This window comes from Saccostrea echinata, unplaced genomic scaffold (assembly GCF_033153115.1).
Source record: "Saccostrea echinata isolate AGI-Se365-2 ecotype Australia unplaced genomic scaffold, CSIRO_AGI_Sech_v1 ptg000033l, whole genome shotgun sequence".
In the NCBI taxonomy this organism is placed as follows: Eukaryota; Metazoa; Mollusca; class Bivalvia; order Ostreida; family Ostreidae; genus Saccostrea; species Saccostrea echinata.
In genome coordinates this window covers 31982944-32006661 of record NW_026889782.1, presented here as the reverse complement: position 1 = coordinate 32006661, position 23718 = coordinate 31982944, and the positions used below count along the sequence as shown (strand labels likewise).

Here is a 23718-nt window from a genome sequence, read left to right as displayed (position 1 = left end):
TTATAACCCCTCATTTTTGGGGGGTTTTCCCCATAAAATAACAACAACATTTAAAATACAGTTTGTTTTTTTTTTTTTTAATAACCATAAGGTAAAGTGTTATAATCTTCCATCAATTGTCTCTTATCATAGACAATTCTATATTGTTTTTCTAAAGGTATTGTCTTGACTTCATGTTGACGAGTCCTCTGTATTTTGTAGGGATACGAGACTTGGATTTCGTCAATTTCTTTCTGGAGCATTTTTTCTAAAGTCTCTGGTGACACGATCTGAGAGGCCCGATAATTGAGAGTCAATCCTTTGACTTTACACATGGATTTTCCCTTGGCGGTGAGGTAAGCATAATTTTTGGGGCCTCCTGACATGAATTTGATAATGTGGTCCCCGTCTAATTCGTCTGTCCATTCTCCTAAACTGTTGCCAAGGGTAGGATTAAATTGTCCCTCCTCATGTTGGTATATGATACTGTCCGTGTCGAAATAAAGGACCCGATCTCCCAAAGGTTGTAAAGTCTCGTAGAGGTGTAATCGGGCATGGGCGGTAGTGAAACAGGCCAGTACCACGTTTCCGAAGGGACACTCTTCCACGAATTCCTGTTTCTCTTGATAATTGACCAGCATCATGTCCGATTCGGCCTGCTCTTTATTTTCTAAGAGTTCTATCCCTTTGATGTCAATGGTCGAATCTTGTAAGAGTTGTTGTAATTCCTCTTCTTCGGTCAAGTATCGAGTTTTAGGTAATAACAGGCGTTGAGCGAATTTTCCCCACAAGCAATTTAAAAAGAGTTTGGCTATCGTTCTTAGCACCGGATTTTTTTCTATACTTAACAGGTCCATCCTGATCCCTTCTCTGTCTAAGACTTTACGAATGTAATCTAGTTTCTGTTCCTCGGTCTGACAATCAGGTGGGAATCCAGAAGCTTCCTGTTTGATCTTTAAGAAGGTATCGATGTAAGATCTGAATAAATCTCGACTGCTTTCTGAAAAATGCCAAACTTCGTAAATCCGCTCTAAGGTATATCCCATGTCCAGGGCTTTATGTAATTCTGTAGTCACCCAGGTACCCGTAAGACTGCGTTCCTGGTCTGCGTGTTGACATGGATGTTTAGAGGTAGAGTCCTGTCGTTCCGCACAGGTTCGACATAAGGGAAACAATAACTTGCCTCCCGTGCGATAAGGTAAAACGGGGTGATAGAGGCCTCGGGGTGGTAGGACCCGACAGTGAATGAGGCCGAAATAAGTTCTCACGTCCTGGAATTGGTCTGTTATGATCTGAGGATGGCCTAGGGGGAAAGGTCTGTGTTTTAATACGTAAGGGTATAAGGAACAGACGTCCACGTATCTCATGTCCCCCTCCTCACAATATAATTTAGTGGCATTAGTCCGACCTCCGTACAGGGCGTCTCGGGGGTTCAAAGGATCTGGAATGTCCAGGTCTCGTACATAATTCTGTAGAGTTACCTCTCTTTGTACCTGTTGATCGAATTCGTGCTCCCAGATGCTACGGAGGGAGTACCCCATTTCCTCTAAAACAGAACTCCGTCTTAAAGTTTCCTCGTGTAATTGTTCATAGGTAAATTGGGTCCGGTGAGGATGACTTTCGGTCTGTAAATTCGGATAGCAGGTGGGGCATCCGTGCCAATAGCATCCGTAAAATTCGTAGACGGTGCGAGTGGCTTCCTGGTATCCGTCGACGGTATAACTTCCGATCTTGACTTCTCCCCCGTTTCTAGCATGTTGGATGTGAGATCCGGTGTGGTGACTCATCCAGCTTAACCACCGACAGGCTTTGGCGGAATATCGACGCGCAGGCTGATACCCCAGGTTGGGAATGATGGCAATGGTCTCTTTGGGCATGAATCCTCGACGGTAGGCTAAATTGGCCGCACTGGCAAAAGTGATGGATTCCTGGAAGGGGTCTACATGGACCAAGCTCTTGAGGGTGGCTCTAAACTGAGCACAGCATCGTCGTAAAATATCGACGTCCGAGACACAGTACTCTAAAAATTCCTTCTGGAAGTCAAACACTTTTCCGGCTTGTTGTTCGTACCATCGGTAAAAAGCCTGTCGTCCACTTATAGACATGTCGTCGGGATTGTAGTAAGCTGCCGGTGGATAAGGCCCCACGTAATTCTGGTTCTGTTCCGTATTAAAAAAGTGAGGGAAATACCCTTTCTTCAGTTCGGTGAATCCGAAAGCAGAGGGCATCTTGGACAGGGAAAAAGGTAAAAAATTATAAGAGTCGATGAATTTCAGTCCGCAGATTTGCATGGATAAGATTTTACTGCCGTTCATGATGACGGTAGGTTTCAGGCAGGCGGAATGAACCAGGTAATTTAAAATGAACTGTCCGTCGTATCCTTTGAAATTGTGGGCGATGATGATGGCCTCGTCGTGTAATAAGGCGGAATTCTTATTTCCTGTAGTGGGTTGTAATAACCAGTCCATGAACTGCCTTAAGGTCTCTGGCCCTCGGAACAGGTGTTGACGGGGTCCCATGTGTCGACAGTGAGGACAGGGATCTTCTATGGGTAAGTGACCGCAATGTTGACATACGCGGTGTGCCACACACAGGTTAGGGACGTGGATGCCGGTTTCCTGCGTTCATTCGAAATCGAAATAGATGTAGCACTGTAAGGTCTCTTTGCCTTTCTTTTTCTTTTTCTCGGGCTTGAGTTGAACGTAGCACTGATGATCCGTGTCTACGGTTTTCTTACAGATCTTACAATGTTTCTGTCCTCCGCAATGATGATGAGGGAGTAAATTTTTAGGCATCCATTTCTGACAGTGGTCACATCGTCCCATTAAACTGCATACGGTGGTGGCCGTACTCTTACTGTGAGGCTGCAGATGGTTTTCGTAGCAAGTTCTGCTCTGAAAAAATCCCTGGCACTGGCTACATTGAATGCGGCTCCCGTCTGGAGGGCAGGGCGTGTCTGTTAAACAAAAGGAACATCGGTGAGGATATTGGGTACGATGGTCTGTGATTTTCCTGTAGCCCACGTCGCAATGATCACAATAGTATTGATTGCCCGTCACACCAGGCATAGATATGATGGCATCGTAATGCTGGTCGTTCAACAGAACATTCAAACAAGTTCCCTCTCCGTAGCCTTTGTAAATGGGTTCTAAGGTGAGTTTAGAGGAGGTAGACTTGAACTGGAATATTTTCAGTCGATAGCATGGGGTTAACACTTGTTGTAATTTCCCCCATTCTTCGGGTCCACAAGGCAGATGGATAACACACCCGGCTTGTTCCATGAGAGCTATAGCTTCGTTTTTCTGGTCATTAGCTCTTACATCTCCTAACCTCATGCGTTTCCATCGTTTTTCCCATTCGGGGTCTGGATGTTCAGGTTTTTCACTGTATAACCGGGTGACTACGATGGCCCTAGCTAAACAAAACTTATCCCAGGGATTGTCGATCTGAACGATACTTCTTTTTTCCTTCTTAAAACTCTCCTTGTTGACCATCAGATGTTTGGTTTTGTCTCCACCACTCCCTTCCGGATACTTGACCCGAAACATGTCGAATTCCATGGCCCCGTCTCCCAGTTTAAAATCCTTCTTGGATTGTTGCACGGCTTCTATTTTGTCTAAAATGACGTCCTCGTCTAAATGTTCACATTGAGTAAACTCGTACCAAATGTCGGAATCCAGAGAAGGATGGCGTATGTTAAGGCGTAGGTAATCGTTAGGATTACACTGCATTTGATATTTGACATTTTGCAGCATGTCTCTAAATAATCGCCGAACAAAGCCTCTGTTTTCCTCCTCTGGAAATTCCTTAAAATTCACACTGTAGACATCTTCATGCGCTTTAAATTTTCTGGAATGCTTGGCTTGTTTCAGTCTCACTTGATAATATTGGGAAATGGCCTTTGGCTTATGGGGTGGTGAATGGGCTGATGAGTGTGGTTCTTCATCCGACACAGTCCTTTGTTGTTCTTGTTGGACTTGGGCTCTCTGCATTCTCTCTAATATTCTCGCATTTCTTTTTCTGAGCGCTAATTCTCTGTGTTTATTGTTGTAAATAATTCTTTCTAACTCTTTCGCCCGTCTTCTCCATCTCATCAGTTGCTGGGCATGTAACAGTTTTTTCATAGCAGAATCCATGTCGACAGCTGATGGAACTGACAAGAGAATGAGCTTCAAGTCAGACACATGCAATACTTATATAGTGTATGACGTCATAATGGCTAGGTTTTTCCAGGTGAGTGCTGAGCGCGTGCAGGTTTTTCCAGGTGAGTGCTGAGCGCGTGCAGGTTTTTCCAGATCTCTGACCTTGACCCCGGGGTTGCACTCAGTTGACCCGGCCATCCCCCCAGGGGCCCAAAAGTGCACTCAGTTGACCCGGCTATCTAGGCTCCTTATACTACTTTCATATTATTATGGGTGAATATCTATTCATGTATACACAGGTAAATGTCCTTACATATCATAACGGGTGTATATCTGTTATATATAAATAAGTCTGAATATCTGTTACATATTATTACGAGTGAATATCTATTCATATATACACAGGTAAATGTCCTTACATATCATTACGGGTGTTTATCTGTTACGTATTATTATGGGTGAATGTCTGTTACATATTATTACTTGTGAATGTCTGTTTCATATCTTCCCAGGTGAATGTCTGTTACATATTATTACAGTCGAACATCTGTTACATATTATTAAAGGTGAATGTCTGTCACAAAATGAATGATTTTTTCAATTAAATCGTTATTTTTTTTCTCTTTTTCACGAAGTACCAAAAATCTACACATTATTTACATATTTAAAGCGCAGACCTAAACATGGGTGTATGTAAAATTCTGATGGACACCTTTTTATATAATATTAGTATCTTACCCCCCCCCCCCTTCCCCCCCCCCCCCCCCCCCCCCCCGCCCCGAGTGGCATTTCTTGATCTTGGTTTTCCAACAATGAGTATAAAATTAACGCAAACTGTAAAATAATACAATTTTACAATGGAAATTCCATGTGCAAGTGGGTTTGGCCAATACATCAATTCCTTCAGATAATCAAATATGCAAATTAATTAATAAACGACGAAAAAAAAAAGCACGCTCTACAATGCACAGATTTATTGATCTTTAAGTGTATGTTGTGCATAATGCCTTGCTTTTTTAAATAAAGTTTGGATAAATTGTTATTTTTTCTGTATGAAGTATTTTAACATTGGTTCGTTCAGAAAGATTTCCAGACATGGGGTCAATTACTTTGAAATGTAATGCATTAAATTACAATTACTTTGGAATTTTTAATTACCATTACAATTGCCATTACCATTACTTTTATTCAGAAAAGTAATTAATAAATTACAAATACTTTGTCAAAGTAATGAATTACATTACACATTACATTTTTTAGAGAAAAACAAAAATTTTATGACCACAAGATTTATCTATAGATTAACTTTCTCACACTTTGTGATTGGTCAATATGCTTTCCCTCAGGTCTATAAGTCAGAGTGGTATCTACAGTTGACAACGGAAGTGGGAAAGTGGATCGGAAGACTTTCAATGTTGTAGTTTTGTTCAGCCCCTGGTATGAGTTCCTCTGTGTGTGTTTTTTTTTTAGATAAATGATAAATATTCCATACTATATGTTTTATATAATGTGGTATTTAATTAATTGATTATGCTATTTTAATCCTTTTTTCAAGTTCTTTATTTCTTTGCGTCATACGACACATCAGATTACATATATTAATAACTAAACATATATACAATATTATAAAATATAACAATATGAGAGTGAGCATAATCAATAAATAGCAAGTAAACTATGTAGGACGTGTTTTCTAACAGGCAACTGTAATTATAAAATACTTAAAAATTTACAAATGTTTCATTCTTCTAGTGGAAGCTTGATATAAATATTTTCCAAGGTTACAAAGTTCCTTTATATTTTGTTCACTTAGAAGTTGAATTAATCTCCAAACACTGGATTTCTTATAATAATACTTTTTCAAATACTTAGATCTAAGATCATGATAAAAAGGACACTGTAAAATAAAATGAAATTCGTCTTCGATAACATTCAAAGAGCACATTTTACATAATCTGTTTTTTTCTAATTTCATTAACATATCTACCAGTTTCAACATTTAGATTATGTGCAGATACTCTAATTCTAGCAATTTGTATTTTGTACATATAATTAATAGGTTTACGCAAGTAATATTGTATACCAAAATTATCAGCCAAATGTTGGTATAACGGGCTACGGGCATTGTTACAAATATTAGAAACCATAGTATGGTTATTCACCTCAAGGAATCTTTGTTTTACTAACATGTAAGTATTATCATTGAAATCTGCAAATATATAGCCAAGTCCCAGTTTATTAAGTTCATTTTGAATATCTCTGATCCAAATATCATTATTCCTTAATCTTTCTTCCAAGCATGATTTTAGTAGAATATTTTGTGTCCCCTTTAGTTTCAAAAAATGTTTTATAATTTTCAATTTTCTAGATTCCCTCATAGGCATTCTTCCAAGTTCGAAATACACAAGATTGTTACAGGCACTTTTTTTTTAAACGAAGTAACTTTTTACAAAAGAGACTTTGTATTTTTTCTACATCTGGAACTTTATGAATTCCCCACACCTCTGCTCCATAATTAAGAATACTACATACATACATTTCAAAAAGTTATATTTGGGTTTCGACATTAAAATCAAAGTTGCAGAATTGTTTGTTCAACGCATAAAATGCTTTTCTTCCCTGTTCAGCTACGTGCTATTGAGTTATATTAAATTTACCATTATAATTGAAACACATTCCTAGATAACAGAATATATCTACTATTTCAAGTTCTTTTCCATTGTAAACCCATTTTTCTTCATTTCGTAAACTTCTACCATTTCTAAAAACTAAAATTTTGGTTTTATCTGTATGAACTTCAAGACCCCATTTCTTATTATAAGTACTTAATTCATTCAATAATGTTTGAAGTGACATTGGTGAGTCTGCAATAAATAACATATCATCTGCATACATCAATAGAAACATGGAAATTAACTGCAGTTCAACATAAGGACAATTGTTTTCTAAAAAATGCATCTCACAATCATTAACATATAATGAAAACAATAGAGGTGATAAAACCTCCCCCTGCAGTAAGCCCACATTATTTTCAAAAAACTCCGACAGCATACTATTGAACTTCACACATGATTTCACACTAGCATATAATGATTTAATAATATTGAACATTTTACCTGTTATACCTTGTTTAAGTAATTTACACCACATTTAAGCTCTATCAATTAGATCAAATGCTTTTCGATAATCTATAAAACAGCAATATAGTCGGCCACCCTTTTTCTGCAAAAATTTATTAACTAATGTTTGTAGTACAAATTAATATTGCATCAACCGTACTATTTCCAGGTTTAGAGCCAAACTGCGCGTCTGTAATGGCATTATTCAAACTATCCCATTCTAGCAGCCTAGCATTTAAAATGGAAGTGAATAGCTTACCTAAACAACTAATTAAAGTAATGCCTCTATAATTATTTGCATCATTACGGTCACCCTTTTTAAAACTGGTATCATACAACCCTTAGACCATTCACTAGGAAAAAACCCTGAATTAAATATTGAGTTGAACAGTTTTGTTATGATGGGTAATAATGAAGTTTTACATTCTATCAGTAACTCGTTAAGGATAAGGTCCTCACCACAGCTCTTATTTCGTTTTAGTTTACCAATTGCTTTTATAATTTCATTTTCGGAAATGTAAAACAAGTATGTATAAATAATGTAATGAATTAATAATGTAATTAGCTGGGCAGGCATAATTATTCAAGATATTAACTTAAGACAATCAAAGGTGATAATTACCGGTACCTAGATATAGGGTTTGAAGTAAGAGGTGACTCTCAAGCTGCCAAAAATGAATGATGGACAATATCAATATTTACATTTGGCCTGAGTTTCTCTTTGTGTCTTCAAGAAGATCAGACTGATCTTGTATTGCTTACCGAGTCCATTTCACCAGAATGAATTTTGTGAAAAAATAATAAGTTAAAAAATATAGTTCGTAACTTAATTAATAGTCACAGTATACATGTATTAAAATCGCCAGTTTTGTGGCTTTCTTTGAAACCTATTGATTAATTTTAATGATATTTTTTTCTGGCTCTCTTCAATTGATTTTATAACGCATTTTCAAGTCAGTATACTCCAAGTTTTCCAAACTAATTAAAATCAGATCTGTGATACGCTTCGAAATTCTGATGGATGACCATCAGACTTTTGGAGCGTAACAAAGATCTGATTTTAATCAGATTGCAAGTTTTCATGATTCTTCTAAGCATTTACAGGTTAGATTGTGTTTATTTCGGTATGTGAAGATATGTAAGTCTGTAATGTACGTAAATTTAATAAAAAGATATTTTAAAAAGTGCATTTTGAAAGAGATTTCTGGACGAAACTAGATCTTCTTAAGTTACGGATGCTTTCAGAGTTGGTATGTATGCACCGGTTATAAGCTAAATGTACCAGCCGCTATTTGAAAAATAATTTCTTTTCCATAAGGAAAGAGAAATTCAACAAAATTGTGCTGCCAAAATTAGATTTATTACATCTCAAAGAGCATGTGAAACACATCTAGTATACTATAGGAAGGACACAAAAATTAATTTTTTAATTGAAATGAAAGAACTTTTACCATCAGTACTTTAAAACCTTTTCAAAGCATAAAGAGTCTTTGGGGATATTTGTAGCCTACATGAATAATATCTAGAAAAGATGAAGAATAACCGTTGACATTTTTTTTCTCGGAGCGTAGTAGTGCATACGCTCTAGCTAAATAAAATACAACCAACAGGCAACATTCAAAACATCGGATCTTGAATGGAGAGGTGTCCTACACCCGCCTCCCCCCAAACTTGGATTTTCATAGTTATACAGGTAAAAGAAAATAAGCCCCCCCCCTCCATTGTCTCTTCCATGAAAGAGAGGTTTTTTCAGATAGAGAATTCTTAAACTTTTTGCTTGTCAATTTCCTTAGGTTGAATTGTATATCTCATTTTTTTTTAAAATTTTTGAGTGGGCTTGAAACCCCCCGGCCCCACCCCTCCCCTTTTGGGGGAAAAATGTAGATCCAAACATTAAAAGGGCTATCTAATATTCTATCTGTTAAGTAACAAATAAAGTATTTATCATACATTTAAAGGAAAGAGCATTACAATTATTAACAGACATATGTAATCTTTTCCGAAATAGAAAAAAATAAGGGCGGGGGGTGGGGGTGGGGGGTAATTGTGATCAATTCCACTTTCATTCTAATTTTCAATACATGTATATTTTTTGGATTAGGAGTGTTTGACCATACTGTACATCAAAAATTGAATTAAAAAAATAAATCAATAAAAATCAGCAATAGACTCTTCTTGGAAAAAAGGGGAAGGCCGGGAGAGAGCAGGCCCCCATTTTACGTGCTGTATGAATATGTTTGGAGCAGGACCGTTTTAAAGAAACATGTGCAAGTTTGAACTAACAATGCGTATGTTATTGGTTTAATTATCAATGTCGTACGGCAAAACCTTACCCCTTTCTCCTTTAGTACTAGTATTTCATTTTAGATTTTTTTATCTAGATTTTTTAGTGCTATTTTGAATTGTTCATGAAAGGAAAGCTGCTTAAAGATAACTCACTAAAATAAATATTGCAGAAATCTAAATTAATCTTAACTAATTTTTAAATTTCGTGCACGGAAATGACAACGTTAAGGTAAATCAGTAGAAATAGGTATAGAGTAGTAAATTTGTAGTCCATAATTGAAAAAAGTAAGATCTTTAACGTCAATTGAATTTAATTCAATATAAAGATAAAAAAAAGTTAAATCGTTCAAATGAGGATCTAATTACAGCATATATATATATACACATAGCTCCAAGTAAACTCCCGTTTTCGTGATATTCTCCGAGAGTTTTTGTTTCAGATCTAAAAAAAAAAAAAAAAAAAAAAAAAAAAAAAAAAAAAAAGCTGTACATGGTTAAAACATTCTTAGTCGCAATACCGAAAATATGTTTTTGTCTTGAATTTTGTTATGTTTCTATTAGATGTTATAAACGTACAAAATAAATTTTTGTACATGTTACGGAAGTGACTGTTACGGGAATGGACAAGTTGCCATTGATTTTTATTTATTTATTTATTTATTTTTTATGTTTTGTTTGTACAGCATCATGCTCTATATCTTTACTTGATACGTCTATAAGAAATTGATATAACGACTCCAGTACAATAAAAATCTTCTCAAAGCAGCAGCTTATTAGGAATCTACAGGAGGTCGTATAATTAAGGTTGTAAATATGATGCAACACACGTGTTAAATGACCATCGATATTTTAATGCTGAATGTTGAACATTGCAATAGATAAAACTCTTTTACGCCAACTAATGGTTGCAGTGGTAATTAAAAAAAAAATAATAATTTTAAGTTTATGAAGTAAAATATACTATGATTTTTGGTATGGCACGAAATTTGGTATTTAGTTTAAATTTCGGTACAGTTCTAAATTTTCAACAATATAAAATTTGAAATTCTCGTCTTAGGATTTATATTAATGTTTATTAACGTTGTCCCAAAGTTGTAAAGATTTTTTAATGCAAATGCATTCCAAGGTTATAGGATAAGGAGAGTTAGTTTTTGAGTGAGACAATTTATGGGCTGTGATTATATATTTCAAAAGGGGCATTTGCTAAAATTATCTTCTTGAAAAACAATATTATGTCTTCCCTGGTTGCCTAATAATCCAATTTTTCGCTTTATGCATTTTAACACGCTGGCATAAAAAAAATTACAATTTTGAATAGTACAATTATTATGGACAAGCTTTTTTTTCAAAACTAGGTTATATATATACATTTTTTGTGAGGCAAAGAACAACGGGTAATTCTGAAAATAAACTTCCATTAAATTTTCTTCTATTTTCCACTAATACATGTAAATGATACAACCAGAAGTCTCTGATGAGACTGTAGCTCTACTGGTCTGTAAGTATAACAAAGTAGCACTTGGATTTGAAAATTTGCAACATGCATTAATAAAAAGAATTATGTATCTTAATCTAGTCTACTTCTGTGCCAAGTTATATTGAAATCAAGCGAAAACTGTAGGAAGAGTATCGTTTTAAAGGAATTTCATAGAAATTTCTATTTTTAGTAACCATTAAAACACTGTTCATCGAAATCAAAAACCGATGCATTGAATTATATATCTTGTATAGTCTTCTTGTATGCCAAATTATATTAAAAGTAGACTAAAACTATAGGAGGAGTAGCGTTTTAAAGGAATTTCTCAGAAATTTCTATTCTTAGTAACCATGGCAACACCGCTCATCGGATCAAAAACCGATGAAATGAATTAAGTATGATAGTGCAGTCTACTTGTGTGCCAAGTTATATTGAAATCAGACCAAAATTGTAGGAGGAGTAGCGTTTTAAAGGAATTTCTCAGAAATTTCTATTTTTAGTAACCATGGCAACACCGTTCATCGGATCAAAAACCGATGAAATGAATTAATTATGATAGTGCAGTCTACTTGTGTGCCAAGTTATATTGAAATCAGACCAAAACTGTAGGAGGAGTAGCGTTTTAAAGGAATTTCTCAGAAATTTCTATTTTTAGTAACCATGGCAACACCGTTCATTGAAATCGAAAACTGATGAATTAAATATTGTATGATAGTGCAGTCTACTTGTGTGCCAAGTTATATTGAAATCAGACAAAAACTGTAGGAGGAGTATCGTTTTAAAGGAATTTCACAGAAATTTCTATTTTTAGTAACCATTAAAACACTGTTTATCGAAAGCAAAGACCGATGCATTAAATTATGTATCTTAGTATAGTCTTCGTGTATGCCAAATTATATTAAAAGCAGACTTAAACTGCAGGAGGAGTAGCGTTTTAAAGGAATTTCACAGCAATTTCTTTTTTTAGTAACCATAGCACAGCGTTCATCGAAATCAAAAACCAATGCACTAAATAATGTATCTTAGTGTGTGTAGTCTACTTGTATACCAAGTAATATTGAAATCAGACCAAAACTGTAGGAGGAGTGGCGTTTTAAAGGAATTTCACAGTAATTTTTATTTTTAGTAACCATGGCAACACCGTTCATTGAAATCGGAAAGCGGTGCACTAAATTATGTATCTTAGTGTAGTCTACTTGTGTGCCAAGTTATATTGAAATCAGACCAAAACTGTAGGAGGAGTAGCGTTTTAAAGGAATTTCACAGAAATTTCTACTTTTAGTAACCATGGCAACCCGTTCACCAAAATCAAAAACGATGCACTGAATTATGTATCTTTGTTTAGTGTACTTGTGTGCCAAGTTATATTGAAATCAGACCAAAACTGTAGGAGGAGTAGCATTTTGAAAAATTGTTTACAGACAGACGGACTGACAGACAGACAGACAGCTAGACAGACAGACAGACAGACGGACGGACAATGGACACCTTACTATCGTATAAGCTCTTCTGGTCTCTGACCAGTTGAGCTAAAAATCAAGATCCATGTTTCTTTAGATGCATATTATTTAATACAAACGATCAAATATAAAGAGACCAACTAGAATTATAAAATTCTCTACTTAAGATAATTATTATATGCTTCGTTCTTTAGCTTTAACTTTTTCATACTCAGTACTCGCAAAAAGGATAACTGCACTAAACGCTGGGTTTGGGCTCTTTTTACGACGCTTCTGTTACTTTTATATCTTAACCTTATTTCACTTTTGTAGATTTACTAAAGAATTCTGTCAATTTGACACCGAATCAAAATGTTAAATTCATTTTAGACTGTAATACAATAAAATAATTCTATGTTTGTTGTCTTTACTTCTTTCCATATATAGAGAATTTACACATATCTGCCCTTGATTAAACATTAGGTATGCATGAGAGGTGGAGCTAATATTGTAAGAGTGGCTCTAAAATTAGACTAGATAAATAACAAGGACATGTATAAAAATACGAAACCATTCCTGCAATTAAAAGAAAAATGTGGCTTGTTTTGAAAGTTTATTTTGTCGCAATTTTCGCATGTTCTTAAGTGCAGTCATCCTTTAGCGAGACAGAGAGAGAGATTACTGTTTATAATTATGCACTGATAATTCAATGTTGTACGTTTCAGTACGAATTATAGAATTATTTGAAATTTCTTTAAAGAAAAGGTCTTAAACTTACAGAATTCCTAATTGAGTTTTCCACATATGAACTTTAACTCATTAGATCTATACTTTACACTGATGCTTTTTCTTTCTTTCTTTCTTTTTTTTTAAACGACTTTATTAGTTAATAATATGAAATTGAAACACTTTTTTCCCCCTGCAAAAGCAATCAACCAATTAATCACACGAAAAATATTAACAAACACTCACAAAAATTACACGTTACCGAATTAACACAAAAGGGTGCCGAATTCAACAGATCCTGATGCCGAATTTACCAGATTTCGATGCCGAATTCACCTTTTCGTTAGGTGCCGAATTCACCAGGTGCCGAAATCACTTGAACCCTCAGTGACCTTGTTTAAGATTCAATAATAAAAAGAGATTAAAATACAAAATGTAATTGAAATTTAATTGGAAAGTAATTGCCATTACTGACATTTTTCATTTGGAAAGTAATGCATTTCATCACAATTTCTCGTATATTGAAAGATGATTCCATTACACATAAAGTGTTTCAAAGAAATTCAAGATAATGGGGCCCTAAAGTAAATATATGCTGGCATGCTGATATATGTTGAAATCTTCTGTCTAATATTTTTTATTACTTTATGTATCTAGCATTTAATACAGTATATATATATATACTTTAATTTTAATTTGAAACTTCCCAAATAATATCCTGTCTATTGTTCGTTTTGCAGCCTCGTAAGGGTATGCTAAAACTCAAAATACTGAGAAAATTTTGTTCTTTTTATCTAGAAATACTTCATAAATAGGGATATCGAGTGTTCGTTCAAGAAAACAAAATCTTTTTACTGCACTTTTTTATTTGATGCATTAACGTCCTTTGCTTACCACGGGGATTCCTCCATGGACTTTATGATGTTCGTGGTAACTGATCTCCAGATCTCTGTTCCTCCAGGCTGGTCTGAGCTCCATCATATTAATTACTATCTATCCATATTTATTTATTTTGGCATTTTAACAATACAATGAGTACATGTCTAGTCACTTCAATCTATGCAGTTTTTCAACCGAGTAAAATCTACCAACATCGAGCTATAAACTCGAAATTTCTTTGAAAACCGAATAATCTTTAAAATGGTGCCACTGTTACCTTTAAATTAGAGAACTCTTTGACCGGTTTTGGCAACAGAATATCCTCTTAGATTAAAAAAAATTCTCATGCAAACATTTTATGGTGACAACGCTTGATAAATTGTAGAAAAAGGCAGTACACTTCTATAGAAACAAATGACTAAACATTTCCGGAAAAAGAATTCCTGAATTAAACATCTATACTTATAAATTAATAAATTTTGCAAAAAACTCCGAAACGGGTGCACCAGAGTTCTTACTTACTCCTCTAACAATACACTAGATACAAGATGATGTCCGTAAACTATATCTAGATCTCACTCGCATAGTAAGTATCGTACATTAAATTAAAAGTCTACTTTCATTTTCTATAAACAGCCATGAAATAGCAAAATCATGAGTACGGTGGCGGTTCCGGTTGGCGGATCTAAGTAACTGACAATGTTTAATAAAACTGACAACAAGCAATCGTTTATTTATTTCATAAAACGTCATCACTGAATTATTCAATTATGACTTGATTTAAATGATATAAAAGAAATTAAATAAGTTGTGATAACCGATTAAAAAGGGAAATGTGCAAATTATTTTCGTCATTCACCGGTCTTAATATTGACGGAAGCTTCTAGAACATCATATAGCATCGAGCCCGATGTTAAAAAGAAAAACGAGGCGATTATATCTGCATATTGTTTTTTTATATACATACAAAAAATTTGTGTGAATAGCCATTGAAATAATGGTAAATCATTGATAACACTATAAGATATGAATATATTTATATATCGGAAGACTATTACATACACATGTATGAAGTAGGTTTTCCTAATAAATTTATTGGTAAAATTTGTATACATTCGATACGGAGAGCATCGTGGAAACGAACCCGAAGTACAATTTGTACTTCGTAATAAACTTGCTTACATGAAAAGAAAATTAATGAAGAAGGTATTGTTCAAATACAATTAAAGATGTCAATTTTGTGCTTTAATCAATACATTTGGGTTTTTTTACTGAATACAGTCTTTTGTATCAAATACTCGGCCTATTCATAGGGCGTTACAACCTAATTTTTACACAGGTACTTGGGTATTGGTTTATAAATATGTATGTACCTTATTGATATGTAAAAAAAAAAAAGTAAAGCACATTTTTTACATATCAGTAAGGTACAAACATATTTATAAACCAAGACCCAAGTACCTATGAATTTTTACCCCCCCCCCCCCCCCGAAAATCAATTTATCAGTAAAATGTGCATTTTCGCTGCTTTTATCCTTGAAGGAAATGAAATAAGAGCATCTGAAGTACAATATCCATAACAGAGTATAACAAGGTTTCACTATAAACGTCAAAACGTAAAAGTTTTTACAAAAGAGGAGGTTGTGGGGTTGGAGACGTACATCAACTTCATTCAGGATTTTGAACAAAGTCCTGCTATAAGCCTGTAGGCTTTCAGTAGAAACTACAATATATTTTCTGTCGGTAGTGGTATAAATTCTATTCCCCGCGCTTGCGCGGGATTTCATCTAGTAGAATTTAATTGTTAGGCCTTTATTTACACAATGAATTGCCTACGGATTTTTTCCCGTTTTCCAGATCATGAGAAGGAGCACACGGCGGGTGAGATCGGTCAGAAGGGGATACTCACTCCTCCATGGCACCTGATCCCACCTCTGATGTTTTGGGGGTCTGTGTTTGCTTTGCTCCCGATTTGTATTGTCTAAACGAACTTTGAGCTTGAATACTGTCCGTCATCTCCATATTTCATTATACTCATACTAAAACAAATGGATTTATTGACTAATCAATAAATCGTATTGCATCATTTTTTTTTTTCAAAACAGGTTGAAATGTTCCATGCACAGTCTGGGTGATTTTTTCTACTATAAGTTACATGTAGTTCAAATTGAAAAAAGTGCGATATACATTATTTTTATAATATATATGTATATGTAAAGTAATATCCTATGTGTTTTTATTGGCATTAATCACCTTGAAAAAGCAGAAAATGCAACTAATATATGACACATTAGTAGTCTTAAAGTCTCATACCCGAAATATAGCTCATTGCATCTTTATTCTTATAGGGAACATCGAGCAGAAATTCTATGAAGCAGAGCTTAATGTTGATTTAACATCACGTAGCATTGTTCGAGATCTAAAGTTATGAGCAAATGTTATTTAGTACAAGTTTTATTGTAAATATTCCTTGCATTCGTCTTTGAAATACAATGAAATCGGTCTATATATCAGATTATTCTCTCTAGAGCCTTCGCTGAGGATTAAATTTATATGCTCCTTATTTCTTTTTACCGAGGTAATGTATTGAGCAGTAATGGGTTTAATATCTGCCAGATAAATGATGATGTCAATATCAAACCATTTCAAAATGCTATTAAAAATAATCTCAAAGTTTGAAGAATCAATCTTGGATGTACGACAAAACATTAGATGACAGCATTTTTTTTATTCCGTTAACAGAGAGAAAAATATGTTTGAATGAGAAAGACAATTGACGAAATTGAATATTTTTTTTCATTTAAAATTTTTAAAAATCAATTAATTGCTCTTGAAAAATAAACAAAACATGCGATCTAGAGCGAAAAATGAATTACTGAAGCAAGCACTTGATATGTTAGGATTTTATTAACATTCTCAAACCATGTTTCATTCTGGGATAATGACGTTTATAAGGAATTCTTTAGCTGTGTTGCTTATAAACTGTGGGATCCTGGGATCATCAGTTTCTCAATACAAGGCTGTAGTAAGAAGTAATGACCCTCCCACCAGATCTTGTATACACATTGGTTTCTATTCCAGCAATGTAAGATGTTTTTCGGTCTGTCTTTATTCTTGTCGGTTTCTCTTCAAAATAAATCGGGATCGTGAGACAGGAATTTGCTTCTGCTGCCACCAGGAATCGAAAGGAACAGTGCTGGCTGGGATCAAATGGAATTCCCTTTTACTTGGTAAGTCATAAAACTAGATCATCGTTTAGTTTAGTACAATAAGTAAAATTAAGATAAGGATCAAATAAGTGCTTCTTCCTGAACAGAGTACTAGTGTGTCAAACGTCTGTCCGTCATTTGATCCAGACATTCAACTCCAAAATCGTAACTTCTCCAAAAATATAGTTTTTTCTTCCAAGTCTAACATCTTAAGAACTTCTCTACCAAGTGAACATCAATTTCTACCATCATTACGGTCACATGAAACCTATGGCTACTTTCTTGTGTGGCCAATGCAAATCCCATCCTTTAGGTTATATTTTTACCATACGTTCTATGTACGATCAATTTTTAAAACGAGACAAGTTCTTGACAAACAAGTTGATGAGTCATCATTTCGGAAGATTTTATATTCCTATGAGGCAGAATTTATTCAGAAACTTCCAAAAGAGAATAGGAAAACACTTGATGTGCCTTTCATTCGACATTACATTAAGATATCTGACCATGTTTAATCAATAAACAACTTAATTCTATGACAAACGATATGATTTCAGCTTTTCTATCGTCAAATTTCATCATTTATGTAGTGATATCCAACTATCACATACGTATGGTGTTTATGTCTCCCAACTTATTCGCTACTCAAGAGCTTGCACTGAGTACGACCAATTTTTAAGTGAGGATTGTTATTTACTGATAAGGTGATGTTACAGGGATTTCAATAACCTTGTTTAAAGTCTGCATTTTGTAAATTTTATGGTCGTTATAATGACTTCGTTAGCAAATATAACCTATCATTCGGTCGTTTCCTTTTTTGACTGACTTGTTTTAAACTGATTGTTAGGATTTCTTATACTGAATGGACTAAGAAAAGTTCCGTGTACCTGATCAAACTTAGGGTTCACGGCGAGTGTGACCGGTCATTAGGGGATGCGTACTCCTCCAAGGCCTCTGAAATTTCAAGGGTTCCGTGTTTAATGCCCTCTTCATAAATTTGTATTGTGTATTGATATTTGTAGATTGATCACTGTTCTTTATTTTTACCTTTTACATTCTATAGTCGATACATAATCATCATGCATTTTGACATACTTATCTTGCATGTAATGTTGACACAATTTATCTTGCATTTAGGGGGCAAAAATATGCCACCATAAATTAGCTTTTCTTGTGCAAACTTTTCATTTGTTTTTTTTGTTTTTTTTTGTTTTTTTTTTAACTTTAAGGTTCATGTCAAAGAGGATATTCAGAATCCTGTAAACTGGAAATCGACACTTGGTGTTATTTAAGTAAAAAAAAAGGAAAAGAAAGCTTTCGCTTAGTTAATAGCCCCATGTGCCAAAACCTTTATACATTTTTAATTTGTTTTTAATGCATTATCCTGGTATCGCTGAAATAATCCAATAAATAAGGTTTTTGCTGCTTATTCTGATATAATCTGGTAAATGTCTAGGAAAAAATACACATAATCACAGTTATATAACCTATCATTGTTTAGGCTGACTTGTTTAGTACCGATTATTAGGCCTTTGTTTTTAAACAGAAGTTGAATATGGAATGTCTACCTGATCAGTACATAGGGCTCACGATGGCTGTGACCGATCAACAGAGGGTGCTTATTCTTCCTAGGCATCCGATCTTATCTCCAAAATTTCCGGGTGTCCGTGTTTATATTCTCTTCACAGATTAGCATTACTTATAGATTTTTTTTAGATTCATTACTGTTCTTTATTTTCACCCTTTTCATTTATGTTTCTGATACCAAAAAGATATTTATTAAGAGCCATTCTCTGTAATGACTTGAACTTTTATATCGGAGCTGTGGCACGCATAGTCTCAGAATTTCTCCAAACTCTCTATGATAAAAGTCTTTGATGCAGGAAACTCAAATCAGGCAAAAATTGGTTGCTACGAGTCATGGTTACCATAGCAACATGTCCTAAATTTTGAAAAATGGCATTTTTCAACATGTTCAAAGTCCCACAGTTAACGTTTGCAGCAAAGCAAACAAGTGGCAATGACTGTTTCTGAAAGTTGAAGGCCTGATGTCTTAAATGCATGATGAACATGTTTGGTAAATCAACTATTACATACGTTACTATGGAAACAAAGTATTCAAAAGTAATAATTTTGTTCATTTAATTTTATAAAGTCATACACTTAAGAATAAAAACAATTATAGGTTGAAATGCAAGCAAATAATAGACAGGAGATCCTTGTAACGTATACCAAGGACGAAATATGATATTTCTTATAAGTTGGCAATGGTTGCCATGGTTTTAATACCACAAAGGGATTTTAAATTTACTCTCTTAGTATTTTAATCTTATCCTATCTTTTTACAAAGCATATTTCTATATAACTGATGATCAATTTTTAAAGCCGTTGGTGTGACCCTAATTTTCACATTTCAAAAAATTCAAATTTGGTTCTTTAAATAGAGCGTTGCTATGGAAATTAGCCGAAAAAATATGCATAAAAATCTGAAAAATATTCTGCTTCCTTGGATACGTACCCTTGTATGTAGATTCCCAAAACTTTTATGATTGATATATATGAACAACTAACCTGACTTTCAATTTTGACTACCAACCAACCTCAAACTGGATGCAAAAAGCTGGCACATAGGATTTAATTTTGAAATAAAATTAACGAAATCGAACATTTTCCCTTCTTGGTAACCATAGCAACAGTGTTGTATTTCTCAACAAACTTTATCAATATATGATATTCAACTTTAGTTCTACCAGATAAGTATTATTCAAGGTGAGTCAAATCATATGTTCCTTGATTTAAAGGTAAGTTAATTCCTAAAGCAGTAAGAAAATATCACTTTAAACAACTGGTACGTTGTTTCCATGGTTACACTGCAAAGTAACAATTAATCCCAATTTTTCTTATGTTGTCGGTGTTGCAAGGTCCTAAGGATGTATATGTGCCAGTCATGAATTTTATTGTTTTTCCTCAAGATAGTAGCATTAACTCAATCTTAGCAACGAATTTTGCATCGTTACACTGTGTTACCATGGCAACCATGAAAGTTATTTTTAGAATAATATTGCCAATACCTTATTACTTAAGGTCAAATATTTTAATCGTTTTTCTTCAATTGTTGATTGAGTTTGATCATGTTACATCTATCATTAGTGAATATTGAGTGTTTTTCAGCATTTTTCAGCATCTTAAATGTATTCCAAATGTACCCATGGTTACCACCTACTTAGAGATAAATTCTAAAAAGTTTCTTTACAGCATAAGTTGCAACAAGGTGTCATGTTTTTATAAGAATAGTTTGTTTGTTTTTCTTAGTCTTTATTAAGGCTTAATAAAGTTTCAAAGTAGCTGAAAATCTCAATTTTTTCAACTTTTCTGCCTGTTACCATGGCAACCAAGACACATAGCAACGAAATTTTATTTGATATATGTTTCTGGTGTTAAGTTGTAATAATGGGCAAAGTTTCATCAAAATCGGTGACCATGCGTGGCAAAGAAGTTTAAGTGGTTACAGAGAATCGCTATTAACAAGTTCTTTATCCTGTATTACAGGTTCCTGTCCAAGGGGGTATTCTGTGTACATACCATTAGATATCACTAGATGCCTGCGGTATGAGAAGACACCTGCCCAGTATGCGGATGCAGCCAATGCATGTCATCTGGAAGGCGGGGATATCATCAAGATAGATTCTGCAGAAAAGTTCAGTATCTTCAAGGAATTTCTGGGTGATTATTTTCTTCAGCTATTTTTCTTCTCTTTGTAATTTGGGCTCATTTAGAACACTTTTGCGCATTTAAATTTAAAATCCTGGTGCTTAGGCTCAAGTAGGATGAGACTGGTCAACATAGGATGCTTACTCCTCCTAGGCACCTGATCCCATCTTTGGAATTTCTAGGGGTCAGCGTGTTATGCCCTGTTCACGGAGTAGTGTTATATGTAGATTTTCTTTGAAATCGATCACTGTTCTTTTTCTTTGCCTTTAGCATCGTATAGTACAGCTTATACTAATTTTCACCTTAGAGGTTGACTGTTTCTCTATTTTCTCCTGATCATCCCCAAACATACACACGAGAGATACATTGTGCAAAAGTTAACAGAACGGGGTTACCTTTGGCAGTTTAGTCCATTGTGGGGTGCATATGGTCTTACCAGAGATACGCTATGAGGTTAATTGTGCGTATTTTCCAGTATTCTGGGGTTATTTCTGTATTGTGGGGTTATCCCCTCAATAACAGGGTTTATTTATGCTTGATATGACTGTGCAAGGTTAAAAAAAACTAAATATAGATTTAACCCCCAAAATGATTTTTAGACATGTAATAGTAGGTATGGACTTGAGGATCCTCATACATGTACTGAAATTCAACCCCACTCGGTAGTAAAAGTATTAACATAAAACTGCAGTATGACAGAATGTACAGAAAATCATATGAACATACAATCAACATTTCTTTGGGCCTGTGAAGAAAACAATTGGATGCAAAAAGGAGTCTTTTCAGCGTTCTTTTAATCCCGAAAAACTTGGCATACTTGTGTCTTGATCAAATAAATATAGTGATGATCCTCATTTCAAACACTCGAATGGTACAACATATATGTATATTTACGACCGATGTTGCGCCAAAGTACAACTACTTGTACTTTCTGTTTTCTTTTATATTTCAGTGTTGACTGCTAACATCAGCAATGCGGAGGTTTGGATACAAGGGATGAAAGTGAGCGGAATATGGAGGTTTCATGACGGAACACCATTCATTCACTACTGTCCACTTGTGGCATCAAACGGTTCGATAGAAACGCGCCTGAGATCCCTTACAAAGGATGGCTTCAAATGCTATGACAATGTGCCCGAAGCTCAATATAATTATGTCTGTGAATTGTAGAAAATACACAAGATGAAACACTTCTTTTAAGCTTGGCTTAATGGTGGCTTATAGGTCCTAAATGGTGGCTTATTGATCGTCTTTAAGTAACCATTAAGCACCTTTAAGCTATCTTTAAATAATAAATACACCACCATTAAGTTACCATTAAGCCATCTCAAAGTCCTATATGGGTGCTTAAAGGTAGCTTAATGGTAGCTTCTAGACAATCTTTAAGTCACCATTCAGCCACCATTAAGCCAACTTATAGGTGCTTTGTGACAAAGCCACCATTAAGTCATCATTACGCAGTCGATAAAACTGGTTTTATGGGTAAAATATTTTTTTAAATGATTTCTTCGAGTTTACACATTTGTTAATTTGGCAAAAATATGTAAAAGAAAGAAAAGTTTTTAAAAAATTTAAAAAATTAAAAAAGAAAAAAAAAAACCCTTTCCCGACAGGATTCGATCAGACGACCTTTGGATTGTATGGAAATTTGACGGAAATTTGTTTTTTTTTTTATGTTTATATTTATTAATCAATAATATTAATAATTATACATTTATTTATATATATCTTTTTGAAAAAGAAAAATTATGTTTCGTTAATATTTCTTAAGCGTAGGGTTCGGTGTGAAACAGCTTTTTGATTTAAAAACTGTCACTCGCAGTTTTATAAGCATGTAAAGATTGATATTTAACACAGTTTTATTATTAAAAAGGAATAAATCCTCGAATGAGAAAAATGAAAAAAAAAAAAAAGATTCTAGTTCTTATACATATGCTGCGTATACTTACGTTTTGTGTGTGTGTGTGTGTGTGTGTGTGCTTAATAATTTACAGTCTTTACGTAACACGTATTTTATAACATATTTTTTTACATATCATCTTCAATTTTAATTTTCTATATCATAATGGGCATCAAAACAATTGCCTTTTTGCCTACAATCATAACTTACAATTTGTTTTATAGGTACGTTTAGTTTTAAGTTTTGTAAAAATAATTGATCATCAAATTCTGTTACTGTACCTTATGTATAGTTTCCTGTTAGCTGACCGGGGACCGATGGGGACAACTAATTAAGGTCAATTGTCTAACCAGTCGATATACTGTACACTGTATATTTTACCCCGCTTCACAATGTGTATAAATCTAGTCGGATGTAATCTTTAATCTGATCATGGACTGTTCTTCTGAAAATTGATTTTGAAACAACGATCATTGAAGACCGACTATATTCTGATAAATTCTTACTTCTGCACTATTTCAAAAGAAAAAAAAAATATTAATGGTACTTAATCACGATTTAATTCAAATTATTCATGATGGAATTCAATGATTGGAAATATGGCTTTTACCTATATAAATTCTAAATCTTAAACATTTCTCTAGCCAAAGAAAAATTAAGAAACTTATATATATATATATATATATATATATATATATATATATTCTTTTTTTTTTCTTTTTTTTTCAGAAGAAAATTACTCTATATTACAATTATATTTCCTTTGAGTGCAGCAGCGGATCGTGGTTTCTCTACAAACGGAAAAGAAATACAACGTGATTTTTTTTTTTTTTTTTTTTGAAAATTAACAA

General features: G+C 34.2%; 3 protein-coding genes across 3 annotated transcripts; 1 reads left to right on the top strand and 2 right to left on the bottom strand.

The window, feature by feature from the left end:
- Window positions 1–77: 77 nt before the first annotated feature.
- On the bottom strand, window positions 78–2498 carry LOC133198428 (uncharacterized). Its single transcript, XM_061334522.1, has one exon. The coding sequence runs from the start codon at window positions 2496–2498 to the stop codon at window positions 78–80; it is 2421 nt and encodes an 806-aa protein (XP_061190506.1).
- A 105-nt stretch (window positions 2499–2603) lies between these two features.
- Window positions 2604–4115, bottom strand: LOC133198427 (uncharacterized). The gene is made up of 2 exons (XM_061334521.1): window positions 3858–4115; window positions 2604–3704 (listed from the first exon to the last, which is right to left on the bottom strand). The coding sequence occupies exons 1-2, from the start codon at window positions 4113–4115 to the stop codon at window positions 2604–2606; spliced, it is 1359 nt and encodes a 452-aa protein (XP_061190505.1).
- Window positions 4114–22193, top strand: LOC133198426 (type-2 ice-structuring protein-like). Its single transcript, XM_061334519.1, has 3 exons — window positions 4114–4243; window positions 20806–20979; window positions 21920–22193. Exons 1-3 carry the CDS (start codon window positions 4114–4116, stop codon window positions 22135–22137), a joined length of 522 nt encoding a protein of 173 aa, XP_061190503.1. The 3' UTR covers window positions 22138–22193.
- The last annotated feature ends 1525 nt before the right edge of the window (window positions 22194–23718 follow it).